Source organism: Phocoena sinus, chromosome 14 (assembly GCF_008692025.1).
Source record: "Phocoena sinus isolate mPhoSin1 chromosome 14, mPhoSin1.pri, whole genome shotgun sequence".
Classification (NCBI taxonomy): domain Eukaryota; kingdom Metazoa; phylum Chordata; class Mammalia; order Artiodactyla; family Phocoenidae; genus Phocoena; species Phocoena sinus.
In genome coordinates this window covers 54,360,899-54,380,348 of record NC_045776.1, presented here as the reverse complement: position 1 = coordinate 54,380,348, position 19,450 = coordinate 54,360,899, and the positions used below count along the sequence as shown (strand labels likewise).

At 33.6% G+C, this 19,450-nt stretch overlaps 1 protein-coding gene across 2 annotated transcripts in view; it reads right to left on the bottom strand.

Annotated features, from left to right (window-relative positions):
- Positions 1-19,450, bottom strand: part of SMCHD1 (structural maintenance of chromosomes flexible hinge domain containing 1) — a 130,011-nt gene that overhangs the window by 82,242 nt on the left and 28,319 nt on the right. For both annotated transcript variants that reach the window (XM_032602494.1, XM_032602495.1), the window contains 10 exons: positions 15,009-15,123; positions 14,767-14,886; positions 10,698-10,864; positions 8,665-8,755; positions 7,747-7,957; positions 5,005-5,125; positions 4,743-4,926; positions 2,626-2,820; positions 994-1,107; positions 312-418 (listed from right to left, as the gene is read on the bottom strand). In XM_032602494.1, the coding sequence (XP_032458385.1) occupies positions 312-418; positions 994-1,107; positions 2,626-2,820; positions 4,743-4,926; positions 5,005-5,125; positions 7,747-7,957; positions 8,665-8,755; positions 10,698-10,864; positions 14,767-14,886; positions 15,009-15,123 (1,425 nt within the window). The remainder of the gene's footprint in view (positions 1-311; positions 419-993; positions 1,108-2,625; positions 2,821-4,742; positions 4,927-5,004; positions 5,126-7,746; positions 7,958-8,664; positions 8,756-10,697; positions 10,865-14,766; positions 14,887-15,008; positions 15,124-19,450) is intronic.

Below are 19,450 nucleotides of genomic sequence, written 5' to 3'. Positions count from 1 at the left end.
AGTTACTACCATTTTCTTCTAGCTGTAGGCCAAAGTTTTTTTTTTTCTTTAACAAACTTAATCATAGTGCTGATAACAGTGACACTGTAGATATAAGATTTCCTCATTTTTCTATGAAATACAGGATTCTGTTTTTGTAACAGAGAGCTCTCAGGTTTTTTTTAACAGCAAGAAGTTTGTCACAATACACACATCTAAGACTACAAGTGCCCAAATAGAAGAGCATAACGACACAATAACTGCTAAAAGGACCATTCCTCTTGATTTTTCTTGTTATTTTTTTACCATATGCATCTTGAAAGGTAAATTACCTTGCCATTTCATCTTCTACATATTTTTTCACAGCTTTCTCAGCAACTGTCCTATCCAGCTTTGCAATTGGCACAGTTTTTATTTCATCATACAGTGCCTGAGGTTCCTGAATAAATAAAATTTACACCAACATTTAAAAAAAACTATTTAAATTTAGCTGCAACAAGAACATTTCTTCCAAAGAAACATATTTTTACCCTAGTTAAGTATATAAATCATAATAGCTATTATTACATTATACCACAGTGTTTACTTCCATTTTTCATGTAAACTCCTTAGGCCTAATTAAATAGGCCTTAGGCCACTCAAATTTTAACAAGAGCATAGTATCAGGATAAAACCAGTTCTAGTTTTGAAGTTTTTCATTTTTGAGATAGAAGTCTGGCTCCAAGGTTTATGTTTGTGGGCCTTGGATGAAATGTGCACTTTACAAAATTACTGTGTTAACTAGCAATAATATATGTAACATTAATTAAACACTGGGCACACAGATGTTGTTCTATAGATTATTAAAAAACATCAAATATGAAACATAAAAATTCATGCTACCACTACTTTAACCAATGGAAAAGCCAAATACGAGGCAAAACAGAATACCATAACTTTATTTTAACAATTAAGTAAAAGAAAGTAGTACCAAGAGACTTTGAAGAAATACTTTTTGTTATCTGGGGGTCTTACCATTGCAATTTGAACCTCTCCTCCTGTAGCATATACTTCTCCATCATGATCACCATAAAGAAAAAATTTTACAATGCTTCCATAAAAGAGAGGAAGTGTCTTGATTGTCTTGACCTAATATTTAGTTTTAAAACAAGGATTTAGTATTAATATTTACTTTTAGAAAAACAGGTTTAACAATTACTTAACAGAACTACTTTATGCAAGGGGAAAACTCAGCATCTATCATTAGAAAAATTAACAAAAAAAGCATTCTAACATTCTAATAAAGTTATATTTGTGAAGTTCTCCACTTATTTGTAACATATCTTTGAAAAGACACAGTGGCTTCTTCATACAAAAATGTCATAGCTATGCATGTGTCTAAAATGCCCAAAGCCTTCCAAGTCAATTATTATTAAGGCAAGTTATCTCAAACCCCCATAAATGTTGCTTGCAGACTGTGAACGGTGACTTACAAAGTTATCATTTCTTTCAAATAAATTAGCTCAAAACTTGCCTATAATGTATTTCTTCTCCTTACTTAGCTTGAAAAATCTAAGGGTAATTTCCATTAGTCCAATTCAAAACTTCCCAACTACAAGGACAACAAAAATTTACACCCAACCTACCTTCCAGCCTCATTTCATTTCTGAACTATTTCTCCTCACACACACAATAGGTTGCAGCAACCCAACTCTGTTGCTTGCGGTTTCCCTGCATTTACCTGTCTTCGTCTGCGCTCAGATTATCTTCTCTGAGAAAGCGTTTCACTTGACTACCACACAGAATTTGACAAAACTGATCACTCCCTCCTTGTAACTCTTAACAAATACCTTATTCTCCTGGTTTCCTTCTATCTCACTACCTTATCCCTTTCAATTCTCCTTTGTCAGCTCCTCCTCTTTGTTTTCCTAACCTCTGAATGTTGGAAAAGCAAGCTGTAGCTACACACACTACTTCGAGGTGACCGCATCTGATTCCAAAGCTTTCGATATATGATGATGAGAGTGTCACATTTGTGCATTTATTACCTTCATAATTACCTCTGCAAACCTGAGCCTTTACCTCTTTCAAGTTACATACACATGCCACTTCATGCACAAAGAATTGCATGATTCACCCTCTTCTCCGAGGCCAATCCGAAGTCAGAAAATTCTCTCCTAAACTATGAGCACTATTCATTCTCTTTTCATAGCACTTACCCCCTTCTTACCTATGATTATTCTGCTTAGGTTATCTCTGTTTTCAGGCTGTAACAGCCTGAAGGACAAAGGACATCCCCTAGACCTCTGCATTCTCCACAATGCAGTCAATAGCACAGTAACTCACGAGCAGCACTCAATAAAAATTTGCTGAAAAATAATTTCTCCATATCACAATTAAAAAAACAAAATGGAATTCTCCATTTGAGTAAAGTTTAGTGCAAGAAACAATAAAAACCTTGTTAATTGAGCCTTTGGCAAAAATCAAGTTTTTTATAAAATGTCCTGTTAAATTACGTAATTAAAATCCGTTTGGCCTTTTCGTTCTTTTCTGGCTCCCGAGGAGCCAAGAGTAAATATATTATTTTTGGTTGTTGATAAATTCTAATACATCTAATTTAGTTTCAAATTCTACTAAAAATTAAATCTAAAAATAAGTTAAACTTACCAGCTGTCCTGCTTTGTATATTTTTCCATCCCATTCTATTGCTGAATAAGTCGCCCAGGGGCCCTGCTTTTTAGAAGGAAGATCAGGACGTGTAATTATTCCTTTAAAAAGTGTAAATTTTATTTGTTTGTCATACTTTTCATGACAGTCCTTCAGCCATAAAGCAAATTCTCTGTCAATTTTCATTCGCTGCTCCTGTAAAATTTTAAAATGTTCTATGAAGTATAGCTACTAATAAACAAATACAACCACAGACACTTCTCATTCATTTCATTTTTCCTTTCACATACCTGCCCACCCCAGAAAATCTAATAAAAGACTAAAATATTTTGCTGGATCCTTCTCCCATATGAATTTAGATTTCTATCAAAGACATTACTAAAGAAAGAAAAATCTTTGCTACACCCTTGGGTCCAAGGTCTTAATGGTCAATATCAACAAAGATTTGCTTCCCTGTTTTAAATCCTAGGATATACCAAAAAATGACAAACACTGGCTGCCTAGGATAAGGAGAACTAGCTGATTAGGTGAAAAGGGTAAGTGGAAGCCTTCTTACTGTGAACGATGCACATTCTAAATAGGGCAATAAAAATATCTTTTTATGTATCAGCCACAGAATTAAATACATATAGTACTTAAACATATGTATGGTATATCTATGGTATTAAAATGTCATTGTGGGGAGTGATTAGGGGGAGAAAAGGTCAAAAATTATAAAGTGATAGTGAAAAAAAGGTTGACAATCATTGCTATGCAAAACACATCTTTCCTTTTAATTATGTATTATATATCTATATTTATTCAGAAAATAAATCATAAAATAAAAATTGTTTTCTAATAATATATAGGAAAAAAATGTGCTATTGCTTATCATTCTTCACCCTGATGGGAGACAGTATAGAGATTTACATTCCAGCGTAAGGTGCTATATACTTGTTTAATGCCTATCCTTAGGAGAATGAGTAGGGAAGATAATCTTTACATAACATGCTTTCACAGAAGACTTTGCATAAAGTTATAGAAGTTCATTTCCCCCTATATATCTTATTCCACAATATACCATTTCCAAATGAAAATGGGGCAAAACTAAAACTGATTTCAGCTTAAGTTTTTGCAGCTTATAGTCAAAGGGCCAGTATGTTAATCATTAAAAAAAAAAAACTTTTGGTTTTAAAAAGTTATTTGAATAAGAAGTAACATGTACATTGTAAACACTCAAAAATGGCATATATCTTCAAGGAAATCTTCCCCCTAATCTGTTCCCAGGTACCAACTCCTTCCTGAATCAGCAAATTACTGTTATCACTTTGTCATCTTGACAAGAATATTAAAATTATTAACTAGGAATGTGACAGTCCGCCTACCAAATTTTTATGCTGTATTTCAATGTACAGCCCTTGTATTCGATAAAAGTATATAAGACTCAGTATCTTTTTATTAAGAGCAAAATGAATTTCAACATGTTGCAGGGATGACTGACTATAAATACTGTGTGTCATGTATTGTGGTTATTGCTTAAGCAATTTTAAATTCAGAATAAATGCATCCATCTCTTGGCAACTTAACATTAAACTACTGAAAGAGTAGCATCAAGTAAGTTTCTGAGGTGCTTAGGTAGAATAAAAGTACACTAGTTCTATCCTACTTTTTAAAAAATTTATCACTCTTTTTCTATTGATTAATGTAGATTTTAATACTGATCAATCTCACAGCACCTTTTAGCCCAAAGTATTTCATAGTTCTACCTCAATTTCACCCCCAAGATTAGATTAAAATTGCATATTTAGGTTATTAATATATAAACACAGCTTTTGTATTAGATAAAATTGTTCTTATATGCTCTTATCAAATGGACATGGTTCTGTAGCTTCTATTTACTATGTCAAGGTACTGATGAAGATCTGATAAAAGATCTGTAAATTTTACCTGAACAAGATCTAATCAATTTGAAATTTTTGAGTGAACACATAAATGCTCATGAATGAAAATTTATATTCCAGATTAAATAAAATGAAAAGTATGCAAATTGTCAGTACAAATCTACACTACTAGTGACTTTTGTTGTACTTAAAATAGAACACTTGCAAATATTCAAAATTTTATACTTAAAACCATACCTGTCCATTTAAAATCCTTGTAAAAAGGGTGTTCTTATCTTTCAATTTTAGCTCAAGATCCATAAAGGTCAGTTTATTTGTGCTGACCTGGAATTTGTCATTAGTGAATAATGCACCAGATATCCTATTGTAGCACTCAATCGGTGCAAGCCCTCTCTTCTTAGGAGGAGTACACCAGTCAAAGCTTGAACAGAACAAAGTATTAGTTAGTAAAAAGATTAGATCACAAAACAATATAATTTCAGCAAAAATCAGAACTTACTCTTCAACAGATGTATATGGTATTAGTCGTCCATTCCAAAAACATTCAAAAATAGGTCTTTTCCCTCTTGCTGCTTTCTCAAGTATGAAACAGTCATCATCATCATCTTCATCTTTTAATTCTAGAACAAAGGAATATTGGAACAAAATGTTTATTGCTATAAAGTATACGCAATTTTTACCACTGGGAAATCAATTTCTGTAAGTGAAATGTTAAAGCTACTTCAGAGAAACGGTAACAAAAAATCTTATGATCTTTAACATTGCATTCTATAAAATCTAAAGGTGGCTTTATTCTGTTTGCCCTCAAAAAGGCAGATTTTCAAAGTGGTTCCACACTGCCAATAGTGTTTCTCATTACAAAGTCAATAATTGATTACAAACTAATCCATCTGTGTTAGGAGTACTATAGTAGCTACTGAGCCTGCAATCTTTAAAACCTATTTATAGGGCTTCCCTGGTGGCGCAGTGGTTGAGAGTCCGCCTGACGATGCAGGGGACACGGGTTCGTGCCCTGATCTGGGAGGATCTCACATGCCGCGGAGCGGCTGGTCCCGTGAGCCATGGCTGCTGAGCCTGCGCGTCCGGAGCCTGTGCTCCGCAGGGGGAGAGGCCACAACAGTGAGAGGCCCACGTACAGCAAAAGAAAAAAAAAAAAAAAAAAAAAAAAAACCTATTTATAAATATGGGAGCTTGAATCCTGTACCTAAACCACAAGCTTCACAACTCTGTCAGAACCAGTTTACTTACATAAAAATCATCTGGAAAATCTACAGTATCGAGCAACAGCAAGTTTGCCTAGCTGGGACAAATTAATAACACTGAATGTAAGTTTACTTTATGATACAGCTAGAATTATAACCTATGTTATAAAGCTCAACTGTCTACATTTTTATGTTTGTTAGTAATACATTTTCATATATTTAGATAAATTAGATTCAAACATTATGATCCTGACATAGTAATACCTCAGTTATTCTGGCATTAAGTCATTCCCCCCACCCCCAATAAAGCCTTCTTCTCCCAAAAAAACCCTCACAAGTTCATCACAAGTAAATATTCCTTTCAATCACACCATTTCACTTGCTCTTAGAGAACCCCTCTGATCTCATTCACCTTACTGGCTATTATTTTAAGACATCATTTGAAGAACTTTATCTTTTTGTCTATAAGCATGCAAAAATTACAAATGGCAAATGAAAAACATGCTAGAGACTTCACGGGAGGGAAGGTCACTGAGTAATAACATGTATGAGCACTTACTAAACAAAGTCGGGCACTATTCTGAGGACTTGAAGCAGTTTCTTATTCAACCCTCACAACACATCTATGAGGCAAGAATTATCACCCCCCCAACTTCACAGATACTGAGGCAGGTGGTACTTTGTCAAAGCTTACACAAAGCGGCAAAGATAGGATTCAAATCAGGAAATCTGGTTCCAAAACCCACAATACTAAGGCTATACTAAAGAATTATTCTGAATGAGAAAATTTAATACTGTTAATCTATGAAAATTCAATGCAATCTCAATAATACCACTAGGATTTTTTTAAAGTGAAAGTACAGTACAAAGTGATTCCAAAGTTTATCCAGAAGAGCAAAAGATTAAGCATTAAGAATTTTCTCTAAAAAGAACAATAGTGTCTTGCCCTACAGATATCAATATACAGTATAAAGGACAAGAGTATCATTACTCATGTATAAAAACACAAAATAGGGACTTCCCTGGTGGTACAGTGGTTGCCACAGTGGTGGCACTCCACCTGCCAATGCGGGGCACATAGGTTCGAGCCCTGGTCCAGGAAGATCCCACATGCCGCAGAGCAACTAAGCCCGTGAGCCACAACTACCGAGCCTGCACTCTAGAGCCTGCGAGCCACAACTACTGAGCCCACATGCCACAACTACTGAAGCCCACGCACCTAGAGCCTGTGCTCCACGACAAGAGAAGCCACCGCAGTGAGAAGCCTGCACACCGCAACAAAGAGTAGCCCCCACTCACAGCAACAAAGACCCAACACAGCCATAAATAAATAAACAAATAAATTTATAATAAATAAATAAAAACACAAACTAGATCAATTCCTTATAGTAAAAAATCCGGATCTATGCACTTATGGGAACTTTATATTATTATGAAAGTGATATTTGAACTATTACAAAAATCATAACGTTCAATAATTGGTGCTAGGAAACTGGAAACCCACATGGAAAATATTAAGTTAACCCACACACAAAAAAGATTAGAGATGTGTTAAAGATGTAAACATAAAATGATTAAGAAAAAAACCCACAGGATCTTTTTTATAATCTTGAGGTATAAGATACCTTTCTATAGCAAGGCAAAAATCAGAAAGCATAAAGAAAAAACTAGTATGACTAAGTAAAGTTTAAAACTACTTTATAAATACCTACAAAGATAACAGGAAGACAACATGGAGACTATATAAAGGATTACTATGCAGTACATAGCTAAAAATTCACTTCAGGAAGAGATCTATGATAAAAGAATATATAATCTTTCTTAAAGCCACTGCTTTATTCATCTAGAAATGAATATACACAAAAATTAAGAATTATAAAAATTATAAATACTTTAATAACTTAAGATTTGCATGAGGGAAAAAAGTTTTTAAATTTATCTAACCTCAACAATCCAACTAAGAATTATTGTTAAGAAAACAAATCACTATCCTAAATCACAACTTCACATTTTGTAGCTAAGATAACAGATTAACATACTTGATGGAAAGCATGGATCATCAGGATACGTTTCTCTATCATATAAAAAAGGGTGATATCGGATAATCCCTTCCACTACACCATCTCCTTCAACATGAGCCTTGAACTCAAAACTATCGGCTGCTGTATTTATATACAACGTCTGCATGTCATCTTGTATTTCCCTTAGGTTGATAATCTTAGGTGTCTTCCCCTTTTCAAACACAGAAATCTAAAATAAAAATAAAACAAAAACAATTAAATTCTATAGTGACTTTACTTTTGTTCTCACCTATGATCCAACAACAGAACAGGCAAAAACTACTTTTATTTGTACAAGTAATCATCTAGCTTATTGAAATACATATATATTTTTACTTGGATTAAATAGCTCTAAGTAGCATCTCAAAAAAAATACACTACAAAAAACTGAAAGTAAGCAAAGAAAGAGCAAAGCAGAGGTGAAGGATATATTAAGTGAAGAGCACATTTAATTCAAGGTTTCCTGCTAGAGGTAGGAAGTGGGATAAAGATGTAGATGAAATTCTTCCTGACGTGTGGGCAAGGATACTGAGAACTCAACACTCAAATATTCTTTTCTTCTAAATCTTACTTTACCGTTATAAGACTTCTGTGAACAAAAGAGAAACTATTTATTCCTTTTCTTCCCTGCTTTTGAGACATGATATTCAGTAACAGCTCATATCTCTACAGAAGACAGAGAAAGGAAAAACCATATACTATAGTAAACAAAGGTTCCACAAAAATACATCTAGGAATAATCTCTTTACTTGCATATCAAATTAGGGAAGTGTTCTGGTAAAAGACAAGGACAGAGAAGTTGCCTATTTACTGACTGCGTTTTCTTGTCCAGAGTAACTTGGAACTAGAACAGATACCTAATAATTCACAATACTTTAAGAAAGAATTTTATCTTACTTCAATATCAATGTTGTTGAAAGGTCCAACTTCCTTTGATGTACGTTTTTCATTCCCTTTTGGGCCATGAATATAGTAATGATAAATATGCCTAAAACATAGAAGAATACCTTTACACTTTTAAATCACATAAAATTACAGTTCATCTAATCTTCTACCAAAAAAAATTCTATAACTACTATTTGGCAGTACTTACTAGGTGCCAAGCACTATATGAAGCATTTTTAAACAGAGTAAACCATTTAATGGTAAAAACAATCCTGAGATTCAGATATTATTACCCTTCATTTTATATAGAAATTGGAATGCAAGAAACGTATATAATTTAATTTACTTAAGGTCACAGAATTATAGCGTTGGGGGCGCTTCAATCCAAGTCTTTCCAACTTTAAGGCCCAAATACTTTAAGTATAGTTTAACAAAAAAACTAAAACTAGAAGTTAAGAGGCTATAATTCTACTTGTTAGGGATGTTCTACAAAGGACTCAAATATCAGGGAGTATACAGGATTGAGTAACTTTAACTTATGTCCCCAACATGAGAGTATCATTCTGTAACTCTCATCTTTCTTCTCCTATGACACGGAAACAATCTTATGCCAATAATCCTAAAACGAATAAATTCAACATTATCCCATCAAAAACCACCACTTCAGAAATCTTTGTTATTTTATTTTGGCAAATGTTTCAAAAGATTATATTTGGAGGAGATTATTCACCTCCCCATATCCCGTATCACATGTGTAATTATTCCTCAAGCAGGAATTTAAAATATTCCTTCATATGAATTTTAACTTTTTAAAATTACATTAATTGTCCTAGTTTAAAACACTACTAAGATAAAAGGAAATCACTGAAAATCATGATTTCTTTCTTCAGACATCTCAAAAGTGTTAACATCATAGTCAACAATAAGTTTACAACCATATATTAAGAAAGAGTGCTATAAATAGCTTAGCAAGTGTCTATTTCAAAGAATGGTTAAAGTTATACGTCATTCTTTTTAAAAGCAAGAGTTAAGTTATAATTATGTCATTAATGTACACTGAATTCCTTCAGTTAAGAGAAATAATAAAATAACTAATAAAAGATGTTCTTAGAGAAGAAACATTCCAAAGTCCTATTTAAAACTCTTGTGTTACAGAGCCAATAAACATCAATATTCAAGAAAAAAGGCATTCCTAAAATCAATTTCCCCTTAAAAAATTTTAATTGTTAATATATATGTATAAAATAGAGAATCTCAAAGTAAGTACAACAGCCCTTTGAATAAATAAGAAAAGATACTTTCATTAAAAACATGAATTTTGTACAGTATACCCATTTTGCAAGACTAATTAATTCAGGTTAATACAAATTATGGAAACAATCCAGTCAAAGGTCTATACTGTGTAACTACAGAGGAAAAAACGTAAGAGCCATTAAATGTATATACTTCTGATTTGATCTAATGGAATATATACTTCCTAAAAGTTTTCCTGGAATAGGTACACAAAGATTTATTTTCAGTATTACTCATGTCACATACAGATTTTTTTTTTATTTTAATAGACTCAATACATTCATTCAGTAAACTTTTATTGAGCATCTACTATGTAAAAGGAAACACTGGGATACAGCAGTGCATAAAAAACGACAGACATTCCAAGGTAGAAGGTAGACAAAAATATAAGTAAACTGTGTGGTATGGAAGATTATAATACACGCTACACAGCAAAAGCACAAAAGGGGGATCTGGGGGTGATGAGCTGAATCGGTGAACTCAAGCTTATTTTAAATGTTATCACAGTTGTCAAAAAGCATGGGCCTCATGTTTGTATTTGTAATGACCAATACATTACCGGTGATCGGTACATTATTTACAGAATACAGAACCATTTTAATGCTAACATCAGAGTAATGATTCCTGTACTGAAGGGAAGGAAATGGGATAGGAGTAAAGCAGACAGCCAAGAGGCTTCAATATGTCTGTAATATTTTCTATCTTAAAAAAGATAAGAAGAAACATGTCCTGAATCAAATGTAAATACTTACGCTAACTGTCTCGTCCAAAGAAGGAAATAATTTTTCAAGTACTGTATGTGTTCTGGTTGTACCCCTGTGATAACCACAGCAGTAAAGCTATCTTTTTCCTTCTCCTCTGAGATAAGATGATGTAGAAATCTTTCATCATCATTTGTAATGTGAACAGAATCAGACGGCTACAAGAGTGAACATAAAGTACAACACATTACATGCACCTTAACTGTAATTAACAAATAACATTTACATCAACCTTTAATGTGATTCACTTGGATAATTTCAAATACAGCCTTCAAAAATCTTTTGGAGGAAAATGGCCAATTGCAAACCAGCTGAGTGTGTGACAACAATGCTGTGAGGAGAGGGAAACTTTTACATAGATTGCTAAACTGGCATACATCAAGGAGAATGCTAAACCATAATGCTACACGAACTGGAAAATCATAAAGAAAAGGGTAAAGAAAAATAAATACTGAGTTTAAAACTGCACCCCAAAATTGAGAACACTTACCCTAAGGTGGAATGAGTCCTTGCTTGGGGTACCTACCACTTAACTTGGTCAGGACCAATGCCCAGCCAGCCCTCCAAGTTCAGGAAAACTAGGATGCAGCCTGAACCCAGCTGGCTTAGCCCAAAGGCACTCTGTTTAAAAGGGAGTAAAATCATCCTGGGCCCCAGACCACTTTCAGAGGGAAGTGGGGAGTGGGGAGTGGGGGAATGTTTGAGGATAAGAATTACAAACGTCTCAGTTTTTACTATGAGTCTGTATGTTAAAAATTTCATGTATATATATATATACTATATAAGTTGTACACATAAAAACGTATAAGGATAAAGATACACACTGAACTATTATGTCTAGGAAACTGGTTTTCTTTTTTTAGTAAGTGTGTATTATTACTTTCTTAATAAAAAATAAAAACCAACCCTCCAATACAATTCCAATGCATCCCTACACAGTAAATTACTAATATTATAGCTACAATACATAATATATAAGTAACATTTTATACAGTTTGAGTTAGTAGATTAGCTTGGGTTTACTGATGATGCAGGTTCATTATCCAAATATTTGGATAGCACCTTCTAAGCCCTATGACTCAACTTGGGCATGAGGAAAATAGGGTTCAAGATAAAAGAAAGAGAGCATCCTTCCTCCCTACAAATTCCATCTAATAGATGAGAAACAAATGATTATAAAACAATGTGCCATTAGAACTCTATAAGCCAAGAACTACAGAGTTAAAAAAATAAAAATGGGGTGACATTCACCCAGCAGATGACTTAATAAAAACATCCCAGACCAATGAGAACATGAAGGATTTGAGACTATAAGGGATACAAGGTAGTTTAGAATATATGTTAAACATATGATGAAGGATGTGGCTGGAAAGGCTGAATCAAGCAGTGGAAATAAGTGCAAGAGAGGATAAATGAAAGGAATTATTTTAAAAGAATTAAATGTGGTGAAGGATTACAGTTACTACTATACTGTTAATAGTTGGAGGAAAGGGGAAGAAAATAAGAAACATTTATAGATATTTGATTTCAGATGTACCAAAAGGGAGTTATTTACAGAACCCGTGGAGAGGGACATCTAACTCAAACTGGAAATGCGTGTGCTAGATAGGATCAATTGGTATTCAGCTGCCATTTGTACCACCTTATGTTGTCCCCTCCCGGGCTGCAGAGGATGGAAAGAAATCAAAAAACATCTATTTCTCAGACTCTTAAATTTTTGCTTGTGGATGCAAATTAGGTTTCACCAATTAGATGTACTAGCCAAAGATTTAGAAGGGAAAAGTGAGGCAAAGGCCATCTCCTGAGGTTTCTTAAAAGTTTTCTGTTACCATGCGAGGTACTGAAAGACCAGTATCCAGGTTCCAGCTTAAGCATCAGCACTGATACAGCACTAGTAATGGCCAGAAATTCTGTGTCCATTGTTGGAGCAATTGTGGCAGCAAGACTTTTCCAACTCCTGGATCAGAGATAAGGTACTGTGTTTCTGAATTCCAGATCCAGCTGTGGTCCTCCAGCTACCTGATTACAGCAGATGTTGCAGCATCCCTAGAAGGTCAGTTTGGAATACCCTGGCATCATTCTACAAGACTCAGCCTAAAGATCATTCCTTCAGCCCTTCCAATAATCATCTAAGCACATCTAACTCCCCTTATGAAACCCTTTTCTGTTTAAAATGGCCAGAATGGATTCTTCCCTTTAAGGAGTCCAGCCTGATTCAATGTTTCAATCTTAAGAAAAAAGTCTTGACAAGAAATACATATTTGAGAACTGTTGGTATTAAGTGGTATATATAAGAATGAATATATATACATATGGGGGGGGCATGTGCATGCTAGTCCCCATAGATCAAAAACCATCAACCCCACACACACCGTACTAACTGATAACAGCTTAGGAATAGAGGAGGAGCCCCCAAAAAGTAGGCTGGAAAGGACAGGTCAGAAAAAGAAAAGGACTAGGGACCTACTGGTGCCCATGAAATGTTTGCTGGGATGAACTAAGCACAAAACACAGGAAAAGCTGGAAGAAATGATAACCGAAGAGACCTCAGTACTATCCAAGCTTTATCATATCCATACAGTTCTGAAAAAAATCACTTAAATTCTGTTTCTATTTTTCACCAGTTTTAACATGGCAAATAATATTTCCACCAATATACTTTACAGGGCTTTGTGATTTTAAGATAACATAGAAAAGATAAGACAGAATACTGTTACATAAACAATATATTAAGATATGTAAACTGTTAAATAAATGCAATAAATTTAAAGAGGAAAAGGTGGAATGACAAAATGAAGAAATTTCTCGGACAGAGGATAGTGTTCAGTTATAAAGAAAGTAAAAGTAGCTAATAAACATGAAAAAAATTCAGCCCACTAGTATGAAAGAAAAGGTATTATTTTCACTTATCAAACCACTAACATTCTGCTATCATTCTTCCCTCCCTGCTTTGTTCTTTTGAAAAATAAGGCAATGATCCAACAGGCACTTCCAATATACCTTTGCCGGGAGTGTATCTGATTTGGGTTCAACCTTTCAGAAAAGCGACTTTGTAATATACACCATAAATATTTCTAAGTTCAAATTCCTTATAACAGTTATAAAAATTCTAACAATTTATACGAAGAAAAAACTGCAGTTCAGGCAAAATGTTGTGCAAAGATACTAATAGCAGTGTCTTTACAATTATAAAAAAATCCTTCAAGTAAGCTAAATGCTTAACAGAATAGTCAAATTACTGTACATTTAGCCAAAGATACTGTGAAGCTATTAAAAGTGTGTTGTGTACCAAAATACTTTCTAAAATGAAGTAATACTCAAAATATTAATAAAATAGAGCTCAAAGCATAAGTATATGATAAAGTTTAAACTAGAAGAAAATTCGACTAAATATGTCATAAGTACTTTTTTCTGGTATTTGAGACTATTTTTATTTTCTTTATAAAATTTTTACAATTTGCTTTATAAGCAGAAAAGAATTTTTTAAATCTTACTTTTAAAAAAGGTTTTAAAAAATCTTTTAATTCTAAAATGTTTCAAACAGAGAAAAGCTGAATGAGTAATACAACAAATACCATGTGCTCACCAACAAGATTCAAATTTGTGAACACTCTGCTTATTAAAATGAGCATTTGAATGCAAATTTATAACAGAAATAAGTTTCTCGTTTACTTATTTCTCTGGAGCTCAGATTTCTTAAAAGTCTATTACCCTATCACTGTTTTCTACTCTGCTTATATGATTATTATACAACAAATACTTAAAAACTCACACTCAGTTCAAGGAAAAAAGTTTACAATCTTATGAACAATTTCCAGAAAGCTTACTTGGCTTTATGAGAAAATCTGTTTTCTGAAGACTTCAGCCTGAGAAAGCACATAAATGATCACTTTTGCTATTCACATAATTAAAAGAAAAAGAATGAAAATTTAATTTGAAAATTCCATATCTTCAAGTTTTTAAAATGACATTAGTATCTCAGAAAATGAAAAAAATGTTATTGTCCTATCATCCATCCAAAGTAATGAATCTACAATTACTGAGTTAAAATGTATTGTACCTTTCTGTTTCTAATATATCCGCTATATATTGCCTCTTTATTTTTCTCCTTCTTCTCAAAATCTTCTTTAGAAAGTACAAGTTCATGAACATCCTGGGAATCTGCAGGTTTGCTTATCATCTGTTAAATATTTAAAAGAGTACTTTATAAATTCCCACAATTTAAACTGGATAAACACATTTAGAAAGTCAACCTCAAAATATTTTGATCAACTTTCACTTTTAAGAAATATTTTTACTTACTCTGGCTGATTGTCCAACAAAGAAAACAGCCTGCTTGCCCCCAACACCAAAATAGGAAATATCACTATTTAAACTGCGTGGCACTGGTAGTGGTCGAACATATCCTGAATGATCACTAAAATAAAACATTACATTAATGCAATGATGTTAAACAAACTACTCAGGTGTTAAAGGAAATTGTTATAGCAGTTTTATTAAGTGTTAATAAAATGATCCCCGAGCCAGATAACACCCCTATTCAAATGTAAAAGAAGCAGAGCCAAAAGCCAAAACATCATCTGGTCCAATGGCTCTCAAAGTTTATTACCCAGACCAGCTGCATCAGCAACACCTGGAAATGCTAAGAAATGCAAATTCTTGGGCCCACCCTGATAAATCAGAAAATCTCAAATATCTGTATAACTCTACAATCTTCCCTTCAAAATTGTTTACTCCTTCAAAACATTAAAATATTGCCTCAATACTAATGGGAATTACAGCAAAGAGATTCTTATTTCCATGTATCATGACAAACGAAGAGCTCTGATTGAACCTCCTACTGCACCATAACAACACTCTGGAGAGTAGGCATCCCTGGTTTCTCCAAATGTAAGCAAGATCGCTAGGGACACCATTTCCCAATATCAGAAATAAACAGAATTGGGGATGAGGCTGGAACCACTATTACACCAAATGAAAAGGTTAGAGAGCAGGTGCAGCAGAGCTGGAAAAATTTAGAGAACACAAAGATACGTTCAAAAACACTTACCCATAAGAAACAAAGAAAAAAAGGAATGAAAAATATCAAAGTGGGACTAAAAACATGAACGACTGAAGGATAGTATCTCACACAAGTTTAAATGTACTTGGAGAAAGAGAGAATAGATAAAAGCTGCAAATATTCTCAAACTACTAAAAGGCATAGATCCACAGATTCAGACCAAAAGAGCCCAAACAGGATACATAAAAAGAAATCCGCATCACAGTGAACACTAAAAACAAAACAGAAGAACTAATAAACAGACTGAGAGAGAAATGGCTTTCCAGGCTTTGACAGCAACAGTATAAGACAGTGGAATATTATCTCCAAAGGGCCAAGAGAAAAGGTCAACGTAGAACTGTGAACTAGGGCTAAATGAAGAATTTACAGACGATATCCAAGGAAATTTGCCATTAAGAGATTTGCTCTAAAGGAATGTTCGTACAAGCACAATCTGACATACAAGGTTATCGTAATATGGTAAGTACAAAGGTAATTTTTAAAATATGTATTAAAAAATTTTTAATGTGTTGTTAGAAAAAATGGTGAATATAATTTGTGGGATTTCCATAGTCAGACTTGAAATACTAGACAACAAAAGTATAACTTTGGGAAGGAAGTGATCAGATAAAGTGTTCCAAATTTTTTAATATGGGCGAAGGGAGGTGTTCTTTTAAATTTTGAAGTCTGACGTTAATACACATTTTTAAATTTCAAAGACAACCAGGAAAACAAACATAAATTCTAAAATATTAAAAGAGAAAAAAAGGTAGAACAACATTTTCAAAAGCAACAACAGAAAGATGCAATGAATTTAAAAACAAAGAGAAAACAAAACAGAGAAATAATGGGATAAATAAAAATATTTTAATTGGTATAAAAAGTTCTCACCCATATATCAATAATCAAAATAAAGACAACAATGACCAGGTAAAACACCGTAATACCAGACCTACAAAACAAAGCACACAAAAAATAGCCCCGACAACATACAACCGCCATACACAAACTCATCTCCACACAACAAAGACACAAACATGCCCCCATGCAAAAAAGCATGCATATACACAAACACCCCACACAATACACAAACCACACAACATGCATGCACACTTACAGTGCTCCCCCAACACAAACACACAATGTATACAACACCAACTATAAAAAGAACATCTTAAAAGAGTCAGAAAAAACAGACACCATACATTCTGAGAAACAAAGATAAGAATGACAATGGATTTTTCATTGTAAACTGTGCAAGTCAGTAGAAATGGAGTAGCATTTTTAATGTACTGAAATGTTTAACAAAGTCAGCCTAAAATTCTATACTCAACAAAAATATGTTTAAAGGGGGAAGGAGGGTAAGGAATAGATCCAAACTTTATCAGACATACAAAAGCTGAAAAAATTCACTGAGAGCAAACATGAATTATAAAAACTGTTAAAAGACCCTTAGGAATGAAAATGATACTATGGATTTAAACAAAGGAATGAAGACCACCAGAAATGGTAAATATGTGGGTAAACATAAACTGACTCAGGGACTCAAACTAATACTTGTATATGAATGTTCATAGCAGCATTATTCACAATATACAAAAAAGGTAGAAACAAGACAACCATCCATTAACCTATGAATGGAAAAATGTAGTACAGCTGCATAATTCAGCCATAAAAAGGGGTGAAGTTCTGATACAATCTACAACATGGATGAACCCTGAAAACATTACGCTAAGTGAAATAAACCAGACACAAAATGACAAATATTGTATGATTCCTCTTAAATGAAGTACCTAGAATAGGCAAATGCATTGAAACAGAAAGTAGAACTGTGGTTACCAGCAGCTGGAGGTGCGGAGAATACAGAGTTATCTTTTAATGGTTACAAAGTTTCAGTTTGGGAAAGACAAAAATCTTTGAAAATACATAATGGTAATGGTTGTAAAACACTGTGAATATAATTAATGCTACCAAATTATACACTTTAATTTAATGTTATACTTTTTTTTTTCACCACATTTTTAAGAAAACAACTGTTAAAAAGAGAAACTCATAGAAACAGTAGAAGAATGGTTGACAGGGACTGGGGAGTGTGGGAAATAGGTAGAGGTTGGTAAAAGGGTACAAACTTTCATCAATAAGATGAATAAGGTCTGAGGAGCTAATGTATAACATCGTTAAGTACAGTCAATAACACTATTGTGTAATTTAAATCTGCTAAGAGAGTAGAACTGTGATAAATTAAAGATGTATACTATGCCAGTAAAACAACAGAACAGAGTAGCAGCTAATAAGTCAATGAAGGAAACAGTGGAAGCGCACACGCGCACACACACACACTCAATTTGAAATAAGGCAGAAAAAAGGGAAATGTGGGGAAAAAGGGAAAAATAAACAAGTAACAAAGATGGTAACCAAGCATACTGATAATCACATTAAATGTAATTAGTCTAAACATCCCAATTAAAAGGCAGAGATTGTCAATTTTAATACATAACCAAATGCTGCCTAAAAGAAACACTCTTTATATATAACGAGACAGTAGGTTAAAAGGTTGGAAAACGAGTAACCATTTCAATACTAATGAAAACAAAGCTGGAGGAGATATATTAATATCGGACCAAGTTAATAAAAGAATATTACCTGGGAATAAAGAACAATGAAACAAATATGCACGTAAATAAAATAGGCTACCTTTCTCTGCTTGAGTTTTTAAAATTACGTTAGACTGTTGAAATAAAAATAACACGATCTGATATGGTTCTTAATATATGTAGAGGTAACACTTAAAACTAAATTATAAATGGGTGAGCGTTAAAATACCTAAATAATTTGGTGAGATTTCTGTAATTCACTTTAATTGGCAAAATGTCCATACTAAGAGACTGTAATACAGTATTCCTTGGAGCAGCCATTAATAAATAAATAAATAAATAAAAGATATACTCGAAAACCACTATAAAGAAAACAGTGTAGTAAAATATGTTCAAGTAAACCACAAAAAGGCCAGAAAAGACAAATGCAAAACATAGGGAACAAACAGAAAAGTTAAAACAGGACATAAATTTGAGTCCTAATGTACCAATAATTAAAAATATGTAAATGTAATAGTACAAATACACTAAATAAAACTGACAGAGTGAATTAAAAACTGACCAAACCAGGGACTTCACTGGTGGTCCAGTGTTTAAGAATCCACCTTCCAATGCAGGGGACGTGGGTTCAATCCCTAGTCAGGGAACTAGGATCCCACGCACCGCAGGGCAACTAAGCCTGCAAGCCGCAACTACTGAGCCCATGCGGTCTGGAGCCTGCACGCCACAACTACAGAGCCCACGAGCTCTGGAGCCTGCATGCCACAGCTAGAGAGAAACCTGTGCACCACAACTACTGAGCCTGCGTGCCACAACGAAGATCCCGCATGCCACAACTAAGACCTGACACAGCCAAAACAAAATAAAAATAATATTCTAAAAAGACTATAGTCAAAAAAAATTTTTTAATAAATTAAAAAATTTTTAAAAATGACCCAACCATATGCTGTCTACAAGAAACTCATTTTAAATATAATGATATAGGTATTTTAAAAGAAAATGGATAAGAAAAGGTATACCATACAAACATAAACAAAAAGAAAGCTGGAGTGGCTACAGTATCAAATAAAATACACTTCAGAGCAAGAAATTATCAGGGACAGAAGCAT